The sequence below is a fragment of the Thalassophryne amazonica genome, chromosome 20 (assembly GCF_902500255.1).
Source record: "Thalassophryne amazonica chromosome 20, fThaAma1.1, whole genome shotgun sequence".
NCBI classification, from domain to species: domain Eukaryota; kingdom Metazoa; phylum Chordata; class Actinopteri; order Batrachoidiformes; family Batrachoididae; genus Thalassophryne; species Thalassophryne amazonica.
In genome coordinates, this window is record NC_047122.1 from 22,627,427 (window position 1) to 22,647,711 (window position 20,285).

The window sequence follows — 20,285 nt, forward strand, 5'->3', positions numbered from 1 at the left end:
AGGTGTAAAATTCTGCAAATAAACTGTGGTGAAAGTCAGTGAATTATATGCAAAATGTAATATTATTTTTTTTTTTTTCCAGAAGTCACACGCTTCATATGCCTGGTATACATTTGACCTTTGACTCTTACTCTTTTATTGTCTCCATAGAGTCTCTGAGACCATCATAATTGTAGTCAAAGATGGGCCCGGCCATAATGTTGATGCCATTGTTTTCCTCAGCATAACGCCTCAGCAGTGTCCCCTGCAGGTAACTCCACACCTCTGCATGCAGAAAAAAGTATGGCAGTTAAGTTTTGTTAATGGTTAATATTATTATTCTCTCTGATATGCAGGGGGCTATAGCAGTCAGCATGTCCGTCCATCAGTCCGTCCGTTTTGGCTTAGCATGATATCTCAATAACCACTTGACCAATTTCATAAGTGCTTCAGTTCTTTTTTTTAAATTGGAGCAAGACAACTGCACTCGCAGTGTGTCATCAGTCTGAACCAGACAGTGAAGATTCTGATGATGAAGGAGATGATCCCTTTTTTGTTCTGGATAAGCAACCAGAGCAGGTGGATCCACCGACGTGCGCACAGATCTCCACAGTGGGTCGAATCACATGCTTCTCTTTGCAGCTTCTCCAGGACTGAGGTGCTACAGAGCTCCATCCCAGCGCCGAGTCCTGGAACGCAGAGCAGGATGCAGACACACACTGCTCCAGCAGTGGTTCCAGGCGCGTTTTGTTTAAAGTGTCGAGATCAACGTTAGCTTCGGTTTTGTTTTGTTCCTCTTTCGTTCCTTTTGCGCTCTTGATTCGCAGGCTATTCGGTGATGGTAAAAGTCAAAAGCTCATTGTTCACCTTCTCTTCACAATTTGTGGCTTTGTTTACTTTGTTCCCTTTGTTCTGGAATCGTCATATGCCGTGTGACTGGGCCATAAGAGAGACACCAGCCACCCTCTTGAGGAAACCAGTTCTAAGGGCTCATTCTAAGCTCATGAAAAGACATGGATTCATTGTTCCAGGTAATTAAACACCAATGAACACATAGCTATGAACGCTATATTCCATTTCAGCTAATAACACAACTAACACAATGCGGCACACTGTACTCGAAAAACTGATGCATTGGATGAACTCAATTCAATTATGAGCAAGGTTTCCAGCTAATAAAAATAAGTAGCCCCAACTCAAATAAAGCACATCCATGCAAGATAATTTCATTTAATTTAGCTCAGGCTACATATATTTATTAGATGGAAATCCTGCACATCATTTGAGTTTATCAATGAGTCATTTGTTTGAGTGACACACTCAAAAAAAACTAACGCACTTGATTTGATTTCTATCTAATAAATATATGTAGTCTCAACTAAATTAAGTTACATTATCTTGTGTGGATGTGTTTCATTTGAGTTGGGGCTACATATATTTATTAGATGGACATCCTGCTCATAACTGAATTGAGTTCATCAATTAGTTTTTTGTTTGAGTGACACTCAAAAAACTAACTCACTTGATTTGATTTACAGCTAATAAATATATGTAGTCTGAACTAAATTAAAATACATTATCTTGTGTGGATGTGCTTTATTTAAGTAAAGGCTACTTGTATATTTATTAGATGGAAATCCTGCACATTATTTAATTGAGTTCATCCAATGAGCCATTTTTTTGAGTGTAGCTTTAATGCATCAAGAGTCTATGCTATTTCTCTAATTGAGTGTACTGTACATCACAACTAACATCACCTGTGGTTGATTAAGGAGTAAAGTTGTCCCTTAAAAGTTATCGTCATTTTTTTTCACTTTTGAAACAGTTCTGTGACAAATGTGAGAAAAGAAGCTTCATTAACATGTGAGAAATCACGCTGCATTTGTTCCCCTGATATAACTGGGACATCGTACCGCTTAAACAATAAAACATTCGCACACAAGCTGTCGTGAGATGCAGTGAGAACAAAGACGCGCGTGTGTGCAGCCATTCAGAGACGTCCTTGTCCCGCTCAGTTGTTTCTGTCTGCAGGAACAAATGTGTATCAGCTCGTCCCTTCTCAGACCTGACATCATAACGCTCGTGACCCAGAGACACAACGAGATGCAGCTGTTGTAAGAGAAAGGAACAACTCATACGAGCCACATGCTCCATATAAAGTCACACATTTCCTCACTGGCTTCAGTATAAAACCAGCCAGTGGAGCATGAATTGGGGACTGGAGCCATTTAAATGTCTCTTGACAAAAAACACTTTGATTTCTCAAAGTGCTGCTTTCCCTGGTGTGTCTGAATTTGTATGACTTAATTATTGCTCCAACCTTCAGTAATTGTCTCAAACGTTGGGTTATGGCCAAAAGATCAGCTTCACAGATCGATGCAGGGTTCGAGACACAGTGTGAAGACTTCATAGAAATGGTGGAACTCAAAATAGAACCATGACTCAAATGGGGGTAACTGATCCATGAACCATATGATATGTTACAGCCATGGGACCTGGGAAAGTCTTTGGTTCCTCCAGCAGATATTTGGGCTACCTTACTCAACATGGCTACGTGGTAAAACATGGACGGATGATGGTACAAAGCCAAGCATGAGGGATGTCAGTGAAGGATAGCAATTGTCCATAATAAAAAACTGAGTGATTTCCAGTTCCCACTCAAGGTTCTCCAAAGACTCCAACTGTGATAAGTCATAACCACCTTTGACCAATATATATATATATATATATATATATATATATATATATATATATATATATATATATATATATATATATATATATATATACGAGGTCTGTGAGAAAAGTATCGTACCTTTTTATTTTTTTCAAAAACTATATGGATTTGATTCATATGTTTTTACGTCAGCCAAGCTTGAACCTTCGTGCGCATGCGTGAGTTTTTCCACGCCTGTCGGTTGCGTCATTCGCCTGTGGGCAGGCTTTGAGTGAGCACTGGTCCACCCCTCTCGTCGTTGTTTCATTGCGAGGAAATGGCGGAATGATTTGGGCTTTTTTTTCCATCAGAATTTTTTCAGAAACTGTTAGAGACAGGCAGCTGGAAACCATTCGAAAAATTTATCTGGCTTTCGGTGAAAATTTTACGGGCTTCACAGAGAATAAGGAGTGTTACTACAGCTTTAAGGACGGCCCACAATGGCGCACGGCGCGCCGCGCTCCGAGCCGCCATCGAGAGGCAGAAACCACCACATCATTTCTAAACGGATGGCTGTGTGGAGCCGGGACCGTCGTGAGCAATTTCTCTCGTTATCACAAGAGCTGGACATCAGCCATTTTCCGGCAGATTTCACTTTTAACAAGAGATTTTGTCATGGAAAGCCGCGCGGAGGCTTCGCGCGTCAGGACCAATTCGCTGATGGAGCGAGACAAAGAACATCTCCGTTTCGGAGTGCCAGAGGACATGTCCAGCTCTCCACAATTTCTGTTATACTCACTCGACTGGTAAGCACTGAAAGCCGATATAGGCATGTCCCAACTTGTCCTCTAACACTCCGAAACGGAGGTGTTCCTTTGTCTCACATTCCACTGTTACAGGAGTTTTTTTCATGGAAAGAGGAGCGGCTCCATGGCGCAAAGCAACGCCGTGATGAAGCCTCACAGGACATGTTGGGGCATGTCAAGCTCATGCACAATCACAATCGGAGAATCACACGACTGGAAAGCAACCGGAATCCATCTGAAAGCCATCTCAAAGCCGTCCTGTGAGACCAACACCGAGGTGGTTTTGTCCCGCTCCATGAGCGTCACGGTGGCGCATTCATCCGCTTCTTTTTCCATGAAAAAAACTCCTGTAATGGTGGAATGTGCTGAAAAAGTGCTGATGTCCACGTCTCCTGCCTTTTTGTGAAAGTCAGACGACCTCCCGGATCAACAAAGCCTTCACGTTGGAAATGATCTGGTTGTTTCAGCAGGGTTTGACCCTGTTAATCGGCGCTGGCGCCGCGCTCTCAGCAGTTGTGCGCTGTCCTTAAAGCGGCAGTAACACCCCGTAATCTGTTTAATCCCCATAAAATCGTCCCTGAAAGCCATATTAATTTTTCGAACGGTGTCCACCTGGAGGTCTCTCACAGTTTCTGGAAAAAAAATTGATGCAGCAAAGCTCCAAATCGTTCAGACATTTATTCGCAGTTAAAAAACGACGAGAGTTGTGGACCAGTGCTCACACAAAGCCTGCTCACAGGCGAATGACGCAACCGACAGGCGTGAAAAAACTCACGCATGCGCACGAAGGTTCAAGCTTGGCTGACGCAATCACACGTGATTCAAATCCATATGGTTTTTGAAAAAAATAATAAGATCGGATACTTTTCTCACAGACCTCGTATATATATATATATATATATATATACACATATATATGTATATATATACGAGGGCTGTCAATAAAGTTACGGTCCTTTTTATTTTTTTCAAAAACTATATGGATTTCATTCATATGTTTTTACGTCAGACATGCTTGAACCCTCGTGCGCATGCGTGAGTTTTTCCACGCCTGTCGGTGACGTCATTCGCCTGTGAGCACTCCTTGTGGGAGGAGTCGTCCAGCCCCTCGTCGGAATTCCTTTGTCTGAGAAGTTGCTGAGAGACTGGCGCGTTGTTTGATCAAAATTTTTTCTAAACCTGTGAGACACATCGAAGTGGACACGGTTCGAAAAATTAAGCTGGTTTTCAGTGAAAATTTTAACAGCTGATGAGAGATTTTGAGGCGATTCTGTCGCTTTAAGGACTTTTCACGGTGCGAGACGTCGCTCAGCGCTCTCAGGCGCCGTCATCAGCCTGTTCAAGCTTAAAACCTCCACATTTCAGGCTCTATTGATCCAGGACGTCGTGAGAGAACAGAGAAGTTTCAGAAGAAGTCGGTTTCAGCATTTTATCCGGATATTCCACTGTTAAAGGAGATTTTTTTAATGAAAGACGTGCGGACGGGTCCGCGCGTCGGGACGCAGCCGACGCGGTGCGGCGGCACAGGAAAAACACCTCCGTGTTGATAACCATTTGTAAAATCCAGGCGGCTTTTGATGGCTTTCAGTGGAGTGAGTATATGAGAAATTGTTTAACAGGCAGGACATGTTCCAACTTGTCCTTAAGGCTTTCAACAGAGGTGTTTTTCCTGTGGCGGAGCGTCGCGGCGGCTGCGTCCCGACGCGCGGACCCGTCCGCACGTCTTTCATTAAAAAAATCTCCTTTAACAGTGGAATATCCGGATAAAATGCTGAAACCGACTTCTTCTGAAACTTCTCTGTTCTCTCACGACGTCCTGGATCAATAGAGCCTGAAATGTGGAGGTTTTCAGCTTGAACAGGCTGATGACGCCGCCTGAGAGCGCTGAGCGACGTCTCGCACCGTGAAAAGTCCTTAAAGCGACAGAATCACCTCAAAATCTCTCATCAGCCGTTAAAGTTTTCACTGAAAACCAGCTTAATTTTTCGAACCGTGTCCACTTCGTTGTGTCTCACAGGTTTAGAAAAAATTTTGATCAAACAACGCGCCAGTCTCTCAACAACTTCTCAGACAAAGGAATTCCGACGAGGGGCTGGACGACTCCTCCCACAAGGAGTGCTCACAGGCGAATGACGTCACCGACAGGCGTGGAAAAACTCACGCATGCGCACGAGGGTTCAAGCATGTCTGACGTAAAAACATATGAATGAAATCCATATAGTTTTTGAAAAAAATAAAAGGACCGTAACTTTATTGACAGCCCTCGTATATGTGTGTATGTATGTGTGCACCACAGCCTGTGCTGTTACTTAACACAAGGACTTCTAAATCCCAAAATTAAGCAAGATGTACAAATAAACGTGCAACGGACAAGGAATTGGGCATATTTGAATAATGTGACTTACATTTTGGAAAATACAGTGCTGGATTTTTTTTGTTGTTGTTGTTTTTAACACTTTGTGTTCTGTGGTGTGACTCACTCTTGAAGGCGGGGTACATGGGGACAGTGTTGGTGATGAGCGAAGCATCGTATCTGGACTCAGGCAACATTGCCATGTCTGTTGAGACAAATCATGAAGTGAGAGCTGTCCATACGTGGGATAACAGTGTGTGCACGTGTGTCCAAGCACGCACATGCACATAAAATAGACAGAACGATTTTGAAGAAACTATACTGGATTAAAAAAGAAAAACCAATGAAGTGCTTGTGCACAGAGCGTCCTATAGGAGCTGTGCAGGTTTACCGGGAGGAAAGAGGAAGCCGGAGGTCACGTGGTTGTTTCGGCTGTAGGCGGTGCAGCTCTGGCTGTGTTCAGGTGACACTCTGGAGTCAACGCGGATGCACTGAGCTCCAGCGGAAACCTCTGGAATGGGAGTCATATCCTCCTGAGAGCAAAAATATAAACATCTTGCAGCTCTAACAGTTAGTTTACAGTAGATGATTTTACATCCTGTGTGTTTACATGCAGCGTGTAAAACACGCATTTTCCTCTAAATATAGAGTTTTGTTTGCTGGTTATTGAATTTTCTGTTTATTGTTTCATGTTTATGCAGCTCTGTCATTAATTGCAAACACCATGTGCAGTTTGTAGTGCATGTGGAACTTTTAAGGCCTGCTTTTAATAACAAGCAGCATGACCAAGGCAGGCGGCAATCAGGAAGTTAGCGTGTGTGCAGACTTTGGACAGTAATCCTACTGACAGTATGAGTGTACGTGTTTGTGGTGTCTGTTTACCTGGCGTGGCAGCGTGTACGCTGTCCACAGAGGCATGTTCAGCTCCTTGCTGTAGCCGCTGACGAAGTCCACCTGCTGCAGGAGGATGTACTTGGTGTCAAATATCACGGCCGGCCGGCCAAAAGGAAGGTGTGTCCGGTCTGAAAAGCGAGTTTTAAGTACACTTCAAAGATCCAGTGTAAAAGTTTAGATTTACATTTTCACACTCGCTCACACACTCATTGTTACTATGCTATGTTGTGTTCTTATGTATTTTGGGTCAAGGATTAACGCTGCAAAAACAGAACGTTGATAGGACTAATATTTTTGGAGAAATTAGCAATATTAGCTGACAACAGTGAACAATGGATGTTGTGCTGCAATGCAACATGGGCGTTTGGGGTTTTAGATGTAATTGGGGTTCATATTAGTTTAACAGTGTTGTTCATGAAATTGATTTATTGTGTTTTTGTAGTTCAGTTAGTTTAGTCAGTTTAGTTAAGTGCCATGCTGTTGTTGCATTCCGCCACTGTCTCTGATTGTGGATGTGTAAAAATAAAAGCGTGCACGCATGTGTGCAATTTCACCCATGGGCAGACTGGGAAGAGCTAATGTTTGCTGTTTGGTATGTTTATGTATTTTGGGTCAAGGTTGAACACCGCCAAAATGGAACAATGATAGGAGTAATATTTTTAGAGAAACAATGGATATTAGCTAACAACACTGAATAATGGATGTTGACATTTACATTCTGGACTCACATGCCAATCCACCAGGGGGTGGTAAATCATCTATATAATAAAAGCGAGTGTGATTTTATTTAGTAAGTTCAATGTAAGTACATAATATAATTGTAAATTTGTTAAAAATACATGAATGCAAAAGAAAGTGAACACACTTATTTCCATTGTCATCTATTTAAAAATCAAATGACAAAATAGAAGTAAAAATTGAATATTAATACTACTACTACTACTACTACTACTACTAATAGGTTGCCATAGATACAGTCACTTCCGGCGAAGTGGCCAATCTGAAGGTGAGAATTCGTACCTCCACGACTGACCGCCCGATGAAAAGAAGATCGGGCTGCATTGATTGTTTATTGAAATCAGCTCGTTTGTTTTGTCTCTTTTTTTTCCCGTCTGCATATATAGTAATGGTAAATGCCACACTGGCAGAACCATTTATGAACTTTAATATGCATATATGCAATTTATTCTTGCAAGACAGAAGGCATGTTGTGCATGAGTGAATGTGGTGTATGTGTGACTGCCATCCGCCATTCCCGATCAGCCTATAACATTCTACTCAAAGCCAACCGACAGCTTCTATCAGGAAGGGCAGACCACCAAAACAACACAAAGACAGACAAGAACGAGAGACAAGTGGTGAAGACAATAACTGTGACGTGAGACACCGAGGAGACGGGGCCCCAGCCATACGACATACCATGACAAACAACCACACATGAACAAACAGTGACAGCAACAGTCTGTTGTCTAATTAGTGAGCATCCATACCCTAATCCAGAACACCGTCGTGTTAATCCTCTTAAGAGCACCCAAAAACCGAATTGTGGTGACGGCCACAAACACGCGACCGTCCACACACAGAGACCTAGATCACAGCTAAATATCCGATCACTACTGTGGCTGGTGTGTTGGGCCAACACAAGAGTACAGAACCTTACCATATGACATGGACCACTCCGGCACGTCAGAAGCCACGGGGCCAGCCGCGAGTAACGACGGAAGTGGGTCCAGGACGCAGGGTACCGGGGGAGCCAGAAGAAAAGGGGCAGCGGAAGGGCACGGGGGTCAGGAAAGGCAGCCCCCATAGCCACCGGGCAGCACAGCAAACCAACACCCCCAACAACACCCCCCACCCCTCCGCAGGGTCACAGGGAGCCGCCCCAAACCCGAGGAAAGCACACAGGGCACCGGCATGGGCCCACCAATAGGGGGAGCCCCAGAACCACGCCACCCTGGCCACGGTCCCCGAGGGCGGGAGAGAGCGGCGGCAAGGACGGGGAGCAAAGGAGCCACCGCAACCGAATCCAAAGCACAAGGTAGGGACCACCGAGCCACACGAGGGCGGGGCCCAGCCCCCAGACAAGAGGTGAGGCCCAACCCCGGGGCCAGGAAGAGCACAAGGCCCCCCAGCAGCCAGGCCCTCCAGCGCAGCCAGCAGTGCCCCCCAAGCTCCCTCTCCCCCCAACCTACCCCCCATCCCGGATCCCACCCCAGCCACCAAAGCCCATGACCAGGAGACCGCCCAAGCAAGACCCATCCTGCGTAGACCACGACCCCCCATCCCCCCAGCAGCCGCCGGCCCCCCAGTGCCAACACCCGTGCCCCACCGCCACCACCCATCCCCACAACAGGCCGTGGGCCCCCGAGCCCCACAGGCCCAGAGCAGGGCGAGGGGACCACGGCAGAACCGGTGAGGCAGACCCCCTACCCCAGAGTCCCAGACATCCACAGCCACCCGGGGCCAACCCGGGTGGCTGTATTCTGACCTTCAATGGAGTTTTCTTAGATAAATCTCAGTCAGAAGTCTGAAATTTGCAAGTTCCCTGTTTCAGTTGAATTGAGTTATTCATGGTCATGCATAGACTGAGTTGTTTACTCTAATACTTATGTACTGACCCATATAAGCAGCAGAAAATTAATGAATGAATGGTTAGTGCAAAAAAGTCTGCCCTCTACAGGACCGCACTGTGGAAAACTGGACAGATGTCACACTGACATATGAAAATAAGAAAAACATGTTTCAGTGGATCTGTGAATGCATCAATGAAAACTTCTAAAAAATAGACTAGAATGAAAATTTTCATCCAGATCCTGGTTCTGATAGGATACTTACTGTAAGTGTAGAAAGCCCCTAGTGGAGGACTAAAGGTTTCAATGGTTTCTTCTACTTTGTTCTGTAAAAGAAAATTCAGGCATCACACAGTCCGTCTGTTTGCCTAAATCTAAAAGTTAAATTTATTTAGTCTGCAGTAACCCATGGCACTCTGCATAAGCAATGATAAGCTTACCATTGACAAGGGATAATTTTCTGCTTGTACAGAGTACAGTTCACTGATTTAGACCTTTGATCTTTTGACCCCAATATTAGTAGTCTACTTGGGGTCACCGTGCCTAACACACATACCAAGTTTGGTAACAATCAGGCAATTAGGAAAGAAGTTATTTGCACAAATATTTTGTGACCCCAGATGCAACAGTCTAACACACTAACACACACACACACACACACACACACACACACACACACACACACACACACACACACACACACACACACACACACACACACACACACACACACACACACACACACACACACACACCACATTTGGTGATAATCAGGCCAGTGCACCTGAAGTAATCTTGCTCACAAGTGAAATGACTTGTGAGAAATGAAATGTCATGCTCATGCATCAGTACAAAAATTCCAGCACAAAAAATGCCAAAGCTGTTCCAAAATAAGGTTCAGAGGTTTTGCTGCCACCTAGAGGCTGCAGACTGATGGATTAAAGCTGTTATTTAAAGCAGTGTTTTGAACGCACAGTGATGATTGACATCACCGTTGCCCACTGACCTCATCGTCACAGCTGCATCCTAGGTCGTCGGTGACCGTGACCTGTGGGTCAGGCGTGGGCGATGGCTGTGTCACTTCCTCGGGCATACTGGGTCGGTACACCGGCTCTCGCAGCATGTCGTTCAGGCTGCCGTGCGTCCCGTTGTTTGGGGCTGGTTTCAGTCCCAAGAGGTCTGAGACAGAGTACGTTTTAGGTAGTGAGTTTTTTTTATTTATTTATTTGATCATATCATTAAATATTGGCCAGTAAAAATATTCTCACCACACATCACGTTGTATAACTCAATGTTTTCAAACTCAGGCACTCGTTTTTGGAACTTGAAGCTTGGTCCATAGCCCATAAAGATCGTCTGGATTAAGAAAAGGAAATAAAATACTTAGTGTTTTTTAATTTAAGGTTAACCACAGATGACCTCTCTCAGGTATGAGGTCACAATTCCAGCCTCATCTGTATGAGGATCATTTTATAAAATACTACACTCAACATGTTTGGAAAACAACACTAACTAAACGGATTGGTTAGGTTTAAAAAAGAAGAGAAGAAAAAGAAAATAGTGCAAGGACAACAGTATTTTCCAGAGTATGTCTTTTTTTTTTTTTACTAGTTTGGGAAGTCCCGTGACTTATACTGTGGTGCTACTTATATACTGAAATATCACACTTTTGTTATTAATAATACAAATTTAAATCCATTTTCATATAGAACATTCCAAGGAATGAATTCGCTAAACTAAATAAACTGCAATAATACAAGAACAAATGACAATAACTAAAATTATGCAAAAATGCACAAAAATCTCAAATTAAAAATCTGAAAATACAAGAAAAAAGGTGAGTTATGGGTTTTTCCTCTTCAAGAGGATTTTTTTTTAACAGGTGTGACTTATGCTCCGGAAAATATGATAATATAAAAAATGTATTTCAATAACAAGTGGAACCTATGGAACAACTAGAAGCACTCAGAGAGTGCAAACCTCCGCCAAGGCCATAGGGTCACTGACCCTAAAGAGATTCCCTCCTTGGCACAGTTATCTATTCAACAATTCAGTGTTACAACCAAAACTATGATACATACACTTTTCTTTCCTTTATATTTCACATCCTTGACCATGAAAACATACCACTAGAACTTGGAATCACTTTTATGTCTTTATTAGTTCAAACGTTATTGTATAAAAACGATTTTTCGGTAATGGCGGTTTTCTTCTGGATCTAGCTCCGTAACATTTGAAGCTACATCAAATCTGATGACACCTTACTGGATCAGTACAGATTCAGCTACAGTTTGGTGTTAGTTGTGCATCTCTAGCTTCATTTGTCACCTCACACTGACACATTTTCTATTTTCCCTATATTTTTGCATATTCTGGATCACCAGATCCGGAATCCGGAGCTGATCATCACCAAACTTTGTTGTTTGATAGAAAATTTGACTATGTTACACCTTAATTTTTTTCAAGTCTTTCTGCCTTGTTTTTGTGGAGTTAGAAATTAGAAACTGTCAAAATTCCCCCTATCCCGCAATGGTGAAGAATCCTTTAAAAAATTCCTGGATCTGGATCATGATCCGAATCACCACTAAAATTGAATCACTTGTTCCGCTTGTCATTTCCAACCACTCCACAAAATTTCATCAAAATCCGTTCAAAACTTTTTGAGTTATCCTGCTGACAGACAGACAAACAAACAAACAAACACGACCGAAAACATAACCTCCTTGGCGGAGGTAATTATGAGGAAAAACTGAAAATGTGGATTACAATTTACACTCTAATAGGTTGTTTAAAAACTGATTAGTTAACACATTGATTGATTGAAAAGTAATGTCTCCAAGAAATTTACTTGACTGGATATGTTAAGGCAGTGATTTTCAACCTTTTTTGAGCCGCGGCACCCTTTTTATATTTACAAAATCCTGCGGCACACCACCAACCAAAATAATATTATAATTCTATTACCTCTGGTTTTACACAAAACCCAATTATCGCAATAGAAAATCGAAACAGAAAACACCGCATTTCGAAAATCCTCAAGCATTTTGTGCTCTGATCTCAAGTGTTTTTTAGACGTGTCACAATAATCTGCCACTCTAATATTCACGGCGGTCAGGCCGCCTTCCACGCACACCTCCACAGCCAACACGGTTTCTCCTTCCCCAGAGGAGCCATGCTCTGTGAGCAGTTGAGATTCACGCTGTAGTCAGCAACCCGTAACCATGGAGACGCACAACGCTATGTGCGCAAGTATGTCTATTATACTATAGTACAGCACTTTGCTGCCATCTACTGTAATAAAAGAGCATTACATCATCTGCCACACTATTACAGCACATACACCCGATAATGGTGATATTTGATAATTGCCCACGGCACCCCTGACGATCGATCATGGCACCCTAGGGTGCCGCGGCACCCCGGTTGAGAATCACTGTGTTAAGGAGTGAAAACCAAAAAAAAATTAAAAATCCTTAGAATCTGTACTTTACTTGCATACCTTAATTTTTCACCAGATAACTGAATACATTTGCCTGAAAAAAGTTGCCAGCACTGGTGAGAAACAGGTTTTAGTATGTTCTGTAGCTTCCCGTCTACAATCTGAGTTAGCGGCGAGCTATCACGGTGAACGCTTGCTGTTATTGTGTCAGGAATGGAACCTGTGAAGGAAGCTCATCACTACGTTTTAAGCAGCGGAGTTCTTCACAGCAGAAGGTGATGTTTCGGTGGAAATTCATCGAAGAATGTAAGTTGTTTGCGGTAATGGATGTGCTAATGTTAGCACTGAGCGGCGGCTGGTCAACGGATGCAAAGATGGTGACGCTGAACAATGGATTTGTGTGACAACATAGTGGGACGAGTCCTGTCAATGACCGATGAGTTTCTCAAGAAACGAGTCAAATACTTGTTAGGGGAGAACTAGAACATCACTCAGAGAGAGTGATTGCCTACATAGTTGGAATTTTGCAAGAGTCTTGGGGTCACATGCTTCGCTTTGCTTGATTATCCAAAGATCTTCCACTAGAAAAGTCAGGTCACCTGTTTCTTTGTTTCTGGGATACAGATGGTCTTATCTGTATTGATTTCCTGGAACACGGGCCAACAATTAAATCAACTCGTTACATTGAGCTTTAAGAAAGTGCTTATGGAGAATGCAACGGGAGAAAGAGAATGTTTTGCTGCAACAGGACAACACTAGGCCACACACTTCTACTGCCACCATGGAAGCGCTGTGGAAGCTGAAACTCAACACATTACTGTATCCACCATCCAGTCCAGACTTGGCACTGTGCGATTTCCATCTATTCCCATAAATGAAGGAAGACGTTAGTTGAAATCACTACGGGTAGGAGCTGATTGCGGAAACAAAAGGTGGAGTTCTTCCATGATGGCTTCACTGGTGGAAATGTTATCTGGCAACTATGTTGAAAAATGAAGGCATGTAATTAAAGTGCAAATTGTAAGGATTTTTTTGTGTGTGTATCATTCCTTGAAACATTCACATCCATTCACGAGTAATTTTCTTGGAGGCATCACTTTTCATTCAAACGTTGCAGTTTCAAAATCTCCAATCCCAGCTCAGTCTCATTTCTTTCACGTTATTCTTCCTTTTCTTGTATCTGGCATTCTGATGTGGAAAGATCCTGCATAGCCGTAGCAACACAATCACCTCTGGCAATGTGCGATCGTGTGACGCATTGGGGTGGTGATCAGGAAGACGAGCTTATCCTGAGGGCAGTTGTTTAAAATGTTTAAAAGCATCTACAGTATTGCTGGGAAAAATATGGGATTTGGACATAAATACAGTGTGTTATAAAGAAAAACTACAGTCACAGTACCCTCATGCTGGTTATTTTGTTGTCGAAGCCGTGGTCGCCAAAGAAGCCGCATCGAGTCCGTAGTTTTTCTGGCATTTTCCTTAAATACATAAAAATAAAAAGAATCATTTTCCACTTTGTTAAACAATAAATGTGGGTTAAATATTTTAGATGCAAGAAAATAATAGGGAGTGTGTTGACGGTTGGGGGGGGGGGGGGGGGGGTGTCATATGATACTGTGCGATGTGCCACTTCTTCTCCATCAGCAGGTGGACATCCTCAATCCGGCGGTTGTTTGCGTAATGAAGTCGTTTTGGCAAATGTTGCTTCAGGTACGGCTTAAAGCGCTGCGTTGGCATTTTACACTGAAACAACAAAAGTAGGACACTGACCCCACTCGCCGAAGGACACCCAACGCCTCAGTTTGTGGCCGTACTGTGATAGTATACATGTTACTGTAATACTCACAGTAAGGTTTGCAACCACTACTTTTGGATCATCTGGTAAAAGGAAACATCATGTTAAGGTTGAAACATCGCCAGGTTACTAATTAAACTCTGGGACGGTCATATTACATGTGCTGGATTTGGGGTCACGGGGTCGTATTCTGCCCTGTGAGCCGGGGATCAGGATGATGTCATCTACGTTGATGGGGTAGCTGCTGAGAAACTCAATTCTGTCACAGTGTGCCTCCTCCATGCCTGAGAGACAAAAGCAGGACAAAGGTTTGTTTCCACCACTAATAAGACGGGTCAGAAACACAGAAGTCAAATTAAGGAGCTTACAGATACAAATCTGCAGTTTCTGGGGAATAAGAGTTTAGATGGAGGAATAGTGAAGTTCTAAGAAGTGGAGATGGTTAAGGTAGAAGAGTTTAAATACTAGTCTGGGTCAACTGTTCAAAGTAATGGAGACCGTGGGAAACAGAGTGCAAACAGTTTGGTTTTATGACAGAAGGATATCAGCAAGAGAGAAGCATGGGCAAAATTTGGTGGGGGATGGGGGGACATGTCCCCCCCACCTTTTCAACCAGGGGGGACAGAATATGGTATGTCCCCCCCACCTTCTGACATATATGTGTGTACTTGAAACATGCTATGTCAGTCTTATGTGCAAACCATGTCAGAATAGTATCTTTGTTTTGCAAGTTTGTATTTTTAGCAGCATTGACTTGTTTACAACACTTGTTTCTTGTTTGTCACATTCGGAATTTTCTGGGACTGCATTTGCCCAGATTTGAAACCAAAAATAGTTGCCTCTAGGGACTAGTGCAGGGCTGGCCAAGTTCGGTCCTCGAGAGCCACCTTCCTGATACTCTTAGTTGTCTCCCTGCTCCAACACACCTGAATCCAATGAAAGACGCATTAGCAGACTTTTACTGAGCCTTTCATTGGATTCAGGTGTGTTGGAGCAGGGAGACAACTAAGAGTATCAGGAAGGTGGCTCTCGAGGACCGAACTTGGCCACCCCTGGACTAGTGTCTACACATAAGTATCAATGGACCATATGCTAATTTACTAAATTCTGAAAGTTAGAATAGGAAATCAGAAAAGCTATCTGAGACCTCAGAAAGCCCATCTGCAATTATTGCTTGATCTCCAAAATCAGTCTGTGGAAGCGAAATTATGTTCAGTATGAGTGTTATCGTTAGTGCCATTTCGAAAATTAAATTCATGATAAGTAATTTATCCTAAACTTATGATCTGTTGTTTTTTCAAACTTATGCAGAAACAAATCTTGAGAAAAAAAAATACAGTATACGATAGTTAATAATTATTAAGAACCTGTTCTTCCATATTTATGAATACATTTTACCACATTGCAGTTGTTTTTTAAATGAGAACTCAACCTCTCATTCTTTTTGAGTTCTACACATGTGGTGATACCTTATTTACACCAGGATGTTAATAAAATCAATGCTGGCTATTCTCAGAATAAAGTACTTATATCCACAGTTTCAAATTGCAGAAGTCAAATGGTGTCCACTTTATGGTCTTCTCAAAACATTAAAATTACTGTTCTGGATGTTCAGAATGCATCTGAGCTTATCTAGAAACTGTTGGCTTCTGGGGGACTACACCGGCCCCCAGACCCCCGGCCTATGGGCTTAGGGCCTGTGGGCCTCGCACTTTGTCCCCCCCCAATTTCTAGTTCTAAATTGCGCCCTTGGAGAGAAGGGGAAAGTTTACAGATGGCAGCAAGACCAGGTGATGTCGTTAACAACACGAGTCAACAGAAGATGACATATCAACCTGAATGAAAATGGTCAACTGGTTCTTGAGATATCACGTTAACAAGGATGGCAATGATAATATCTTGAATATCTCACTGTGACCTTGAAAAGGACCCCAAGGTCACTGTAATCAACCAGTGTCAGGGGATCACCCAAGTACACCCTTATGCTAGATATGAATTTAATTGGTCAACCAGTTCTTGAGATATCGAGCTAACAAGGGTGCAATGACAATATCGTGAATATCTCACTGTGACCTTGAAAAGGACCCCAATGTCACTGAAATCGAATGGGTTGAGGGATTACCCAAGCACACGCTTATACTAAATTTAAATGAAATTGGTCAACTGGTTCTTCAGATATCATGCTAACAAGCAAAAACAAATGGACGGATGGACATGCTGATCACTATATCCCCCTGTATTCCATACCGGGGGGATAAAAGGCAGGAGCTGGAGCTGAAGATGCTGTGATTTTCTTTGTCGCCCATGGGCCAAGCAAGTTTTTGTTTCCAATAAAGGTGGCTAAAGAACACATGAAAGGTACGGTGGCCATTCTAGGGTGGTAACTGTAGTCAGGTAGGGATCAGTGAATGATTACACAGTCAAAATTTAGCCAGGTCAAAATGTCTGAATGCTGCCATCATATTTAAAAGTATGTCACATCATGCCTGATCATAAAGCTTTCAAAAAGATATAGTTTCTATGTCTCTATGACTGAATGTTATGGACTTATTTTGTTTTGACAAAAAGAGATGTAAATTATCGGTTGAGCGAACAGGATTAATAAATGTAATAGTTTTGACCATGGTGAATGTTTGATCTGTAACATGACAAGTGGTGCTGAATATTCCTTCTTAATTCAACCAATAATCTGCACCACTTACCCAAATGTAACTTTTGACTTCTGGACAAACTAAAATTGACCTTGTCATTGTCTTTATTGTCAATATTTTTGCTGTTTTTACCCCATAACACTCAGTCACAGACACTCCAAACTATACCTTTTTGAAATCATTACTATCAGACATCATGTTCAGGTGAATGCATCGCTGTTCACCTCCACAAAGTGCAGCAGAGGCTGTCAGAATTGGGCTTGTAAGCCACTCGCAAAGGTGCAGATAGACCAGCACCTCCAAGTCCTGATGCTACACCACTGTCTCTCGTAGATGGACGGATGCTAAAGAAGACTATCAGACAAATTCAATTCATTTAAGCATTTTAAAAATTTGACTCCTGTGTAATCCTTTTGGCCCCTACCTCACCATAGCTGCCACATTGGGACAGTCATGCCAGTCATTTTTGTGTTGGTCATGGTACACTGAGGTTGGATTGCTAGTGTTTTTTAGTCCATAAGTGGTACCAGTGAGGTAAAACTTGGCTTTGAGCTCATGGGCTATTGGGAGTGATGAGGATGGACAGGATTAGGAATGAACATATCAGAGGGGCAACACAGGTAGGACAGTTTGGAGAAAGTCCCAGAGGTTAAATTGAGATGTCTCGACATATGCAGGGTATATAGGGAGAAGGATGCTGAGTTTTAGCAAATGCGTGGTATGAACATCTGTCAGGAACACTGCCATCTACTGGCCAGTAGATGGCAGTGTTCATGGCAGTGTGAACAAGTGCCACACAGTCGATAAAAGTGTTGAATCACTTAACAAACAGAATTTTCAGTTTGTCTTTTTTTAACAAATGAAAAAAATGACATATTTACAAATACAGATTTATTTGTAAAACCCACCACACATTTCAGTAACTTGTATACAACTAACCAGCCACTGACATCAGGAAACTAATGTTCCCATAATGCATTGCAGCATGTGTGTCTAAACTCTAAAACCTTCAAAATTAGTTCATTACATTAAAACTAAAACATATAGCTGATATTTTCACTTTGTAAAATGACAGATGTGACGTTAATTCCAATAACTTGTCCGGAATTAGTTTGTTTAAAATTTTAACCATAAGACAAAACTGTCTTGCTGTGCATGACGCTAGTGATACGCTGCCAATTCTGTATGGTGCTAAAAATAAATGATCTTTTTTTCCCCTCACTGTCTTTCTTTCTGGTAGTCAGCTCTTCACTGCCTGTGGAGAATAGAGCTCTACCATTCATAGCTGTCTGTCTGCTACAAAACATATAACAGGTAAGCACTAAAATCTTTGATTTCAGACTTTACAAATGTTTATAACTGTTAAGCTTTATTCACTATGCCCGCAAAAATGTATTAGCGGTCTAAAAGTTATCGGAGCTAAATTTACCAGAAGCTAATTGGTTCACTGATGGTTTTCAAAGTTATCTGAAAAACTAATCCGCTCATGAAAACGTTAGCTTTGATAATTAGCGGTTAGTGGATTAGCAGAACTGTGCCCACCACTGAATTTAAGTGTGTCATTTTCACCATCAGACTCCTCATACTGTAAAAATAAACTTTAATCGCTAAAAAAATGAAAAGGTGTAAATTTTGTTGGGCGGGTCATACCGTGGTCTCCTACGATGATAACATTAACACAGCGATGCAGGTTCATCTGCTTCAAGCCATTCATCAGCTGACCAATGATGCTGTCCATCTCCTTCAGAGGTTCATCCAGCTGAGGACACAGCCAAAAAGGAATCAAAAGGCTCAACTGTGATATTTTTTGAAAATTAATGATATAACTGCAAAATTTCTCCTTCAGCAGCAGCACCAACACTGTTCGTGACACTGACCTCACTGCTGAGTGGCCCAAGTCGATGTCCAAAGGTATCGGGCTGCTCTGAGTGCACGCCATAAACATACGGCCTGCAAAAACACAAAACAGAAGTTTAACCTGGAACTGAACCTGGAATTTTCCGGAGGTTTTTTTAAACTACTTTGTGTTGTTAAGAACAGGGACAACTGTTTAGGACCCGAAATGCTATGAGGCAGTGAGCTGAGTGAAATAAATAACAGGTTTATTGTCAAATGAACAGAGAAATATGCGGAGTTGGTGATTGATGGCATGGAGGAGGACATTGGAGGACTGGATGGGGAGTGAAACCAGCCAGTGGACCTGGTGGTGGCTGCAGATCACACCATTCGAGTAATCTGGTGGTGTCCTCCTGCTCAGCCAGGCCTGAATAAGACGACGCTAATTACCGACAGGTGTGTTGCAGCCACAGATGTTTCTCAAAATCAGCTCCACTGGATGGAAACTGAGAATGAACAACACAGGAGAGAGGACAACTGACCCCAACCCCAAACCACAACACTTTGGCAGGTCCTGCAACTTACACTCTGGTGTGACTTGTGTACCGAAAAAAACACGTTCATTATTAACAATAACACACATTACAAAAGAAATTCCCATAATAAAGAGTACAATACAACAATGCATAAAAATCCCAATTTAAAAAGCAATAATAATAATAATAATCAAGAAATAGACTTTTTTGTTGTAATGTTTGTAAGGCTCTTGGTTATCAGTCTGTATTCATCTGTCTCAAATAACATCCAATATTAAAGGATTATTAACCGACCGCAAGGTCTGTACGAGGAAATATCAGGTCTGATATCCCCGTACAGGCTGAGTAAGTCAGGTTAATAATCCATTTATTATATGGCTATTATATATATAAACACACAAACTTACAATGTCGCCCGAATATGAAAACTGCTGACGGCTCATAGTCCGACCTGTTCGCTTCACCTCCATGAAGAACTTGCTAACAGATTGCCCAGTTGTTAGCTGCTAATCTTTCAATCTGTGTGGTTTTTTTTAGATGCTGTTTAGATATTTATGAAGTAAGTTTATGTCCGACTTGGATTATTTTAATCATGTTATTTGCTTCCTGGTTAGCAAAGAAAATACGCGTTGCGGACTGATTGTCATGGAAACTGGTCAAGATATGGGAAAATACCCAACTGGTAATCAGCCAATCAGAGCGCAAGTAGCATCGCAGCCATATAATAAGGACTTTTATTTGTCTCTCTTGTTTATTTTTTGAATTTAACA

The 20,285-nt window shown here is 42.3% G+C and overlaps 1 protein-coding gene across 4 annotated transcripts in view; it reads right to left on the reverse strand.

Annotated features, from left to right (window-relative positions):
- LOC117501571 (ectonucleotide pyrophosphatase/phosphodiesterase family member 2) overlaps positions 1 to 20,285 on the reverse strand; it is an 86,604-nt gene that overhangs the window by 26,697 nt on the left and 39,622 nt on the right. For 2 of the 4 annotated variants that reach the window (XM_034160476.1, XM_034160478.1), the window contains exons 11-23: positions 19,021 to 19,093; positions 18,794 to 18,902; positions 14,651 to 14,776; positions 14,544 to 14,575; positions 14,316 to 14,440; positions 14,097 to 14,178; positions 10,527 to 10,614; positions 10,265 to 10,437; positions 9,524 to 9,584; positions 6,677 to 6,816; positions 6,186 to 6,327; positions 5,922 to 5,999; positions 132 to 264 (exon numbers count right to left, since the gene is read on the reverse strand). In XM_034160476.1, the coding sequence (XP_034016367.1) occupies positions 132 to 264; positions 5,922 to 5,999; positions 6,186 to 6,327; positions 6,677 to 6,816; positions 9,524 to 9,584; positions 10,265 to 10,437; positions 10,527 to 10,614; positions 14,097 to 14,178; positions 14,316 to 14,440; positions 14,544 to 14,575; positions 14,651 to 14,776; positions 18,794 to 18,902; positions 19,021 to 19,093 (1,362 nt within the window). Of the gene's footprint in view, positions 1 to 131; positions 265 to 5,921; positions 6,000 to 6,185; positions 6,328 to 6,676; positions 6,817 to 9,523; positions 9,585 to 10,264; positions 10,438 to 10,526; positions 10,615 to 14,096; positions 14,179 to 14,312; positions 14,441 to 14,543; positions 14,576 to 14,650; positions 14,777 to 18,793; positions 18,903 to 19,020; positions 19,094 to 20,285 lie in introns of all 4 variants that reach the window. The other 2 variants (XM_034160479.1, XM_034160477.1) reach the window with 1 other exon arrangement.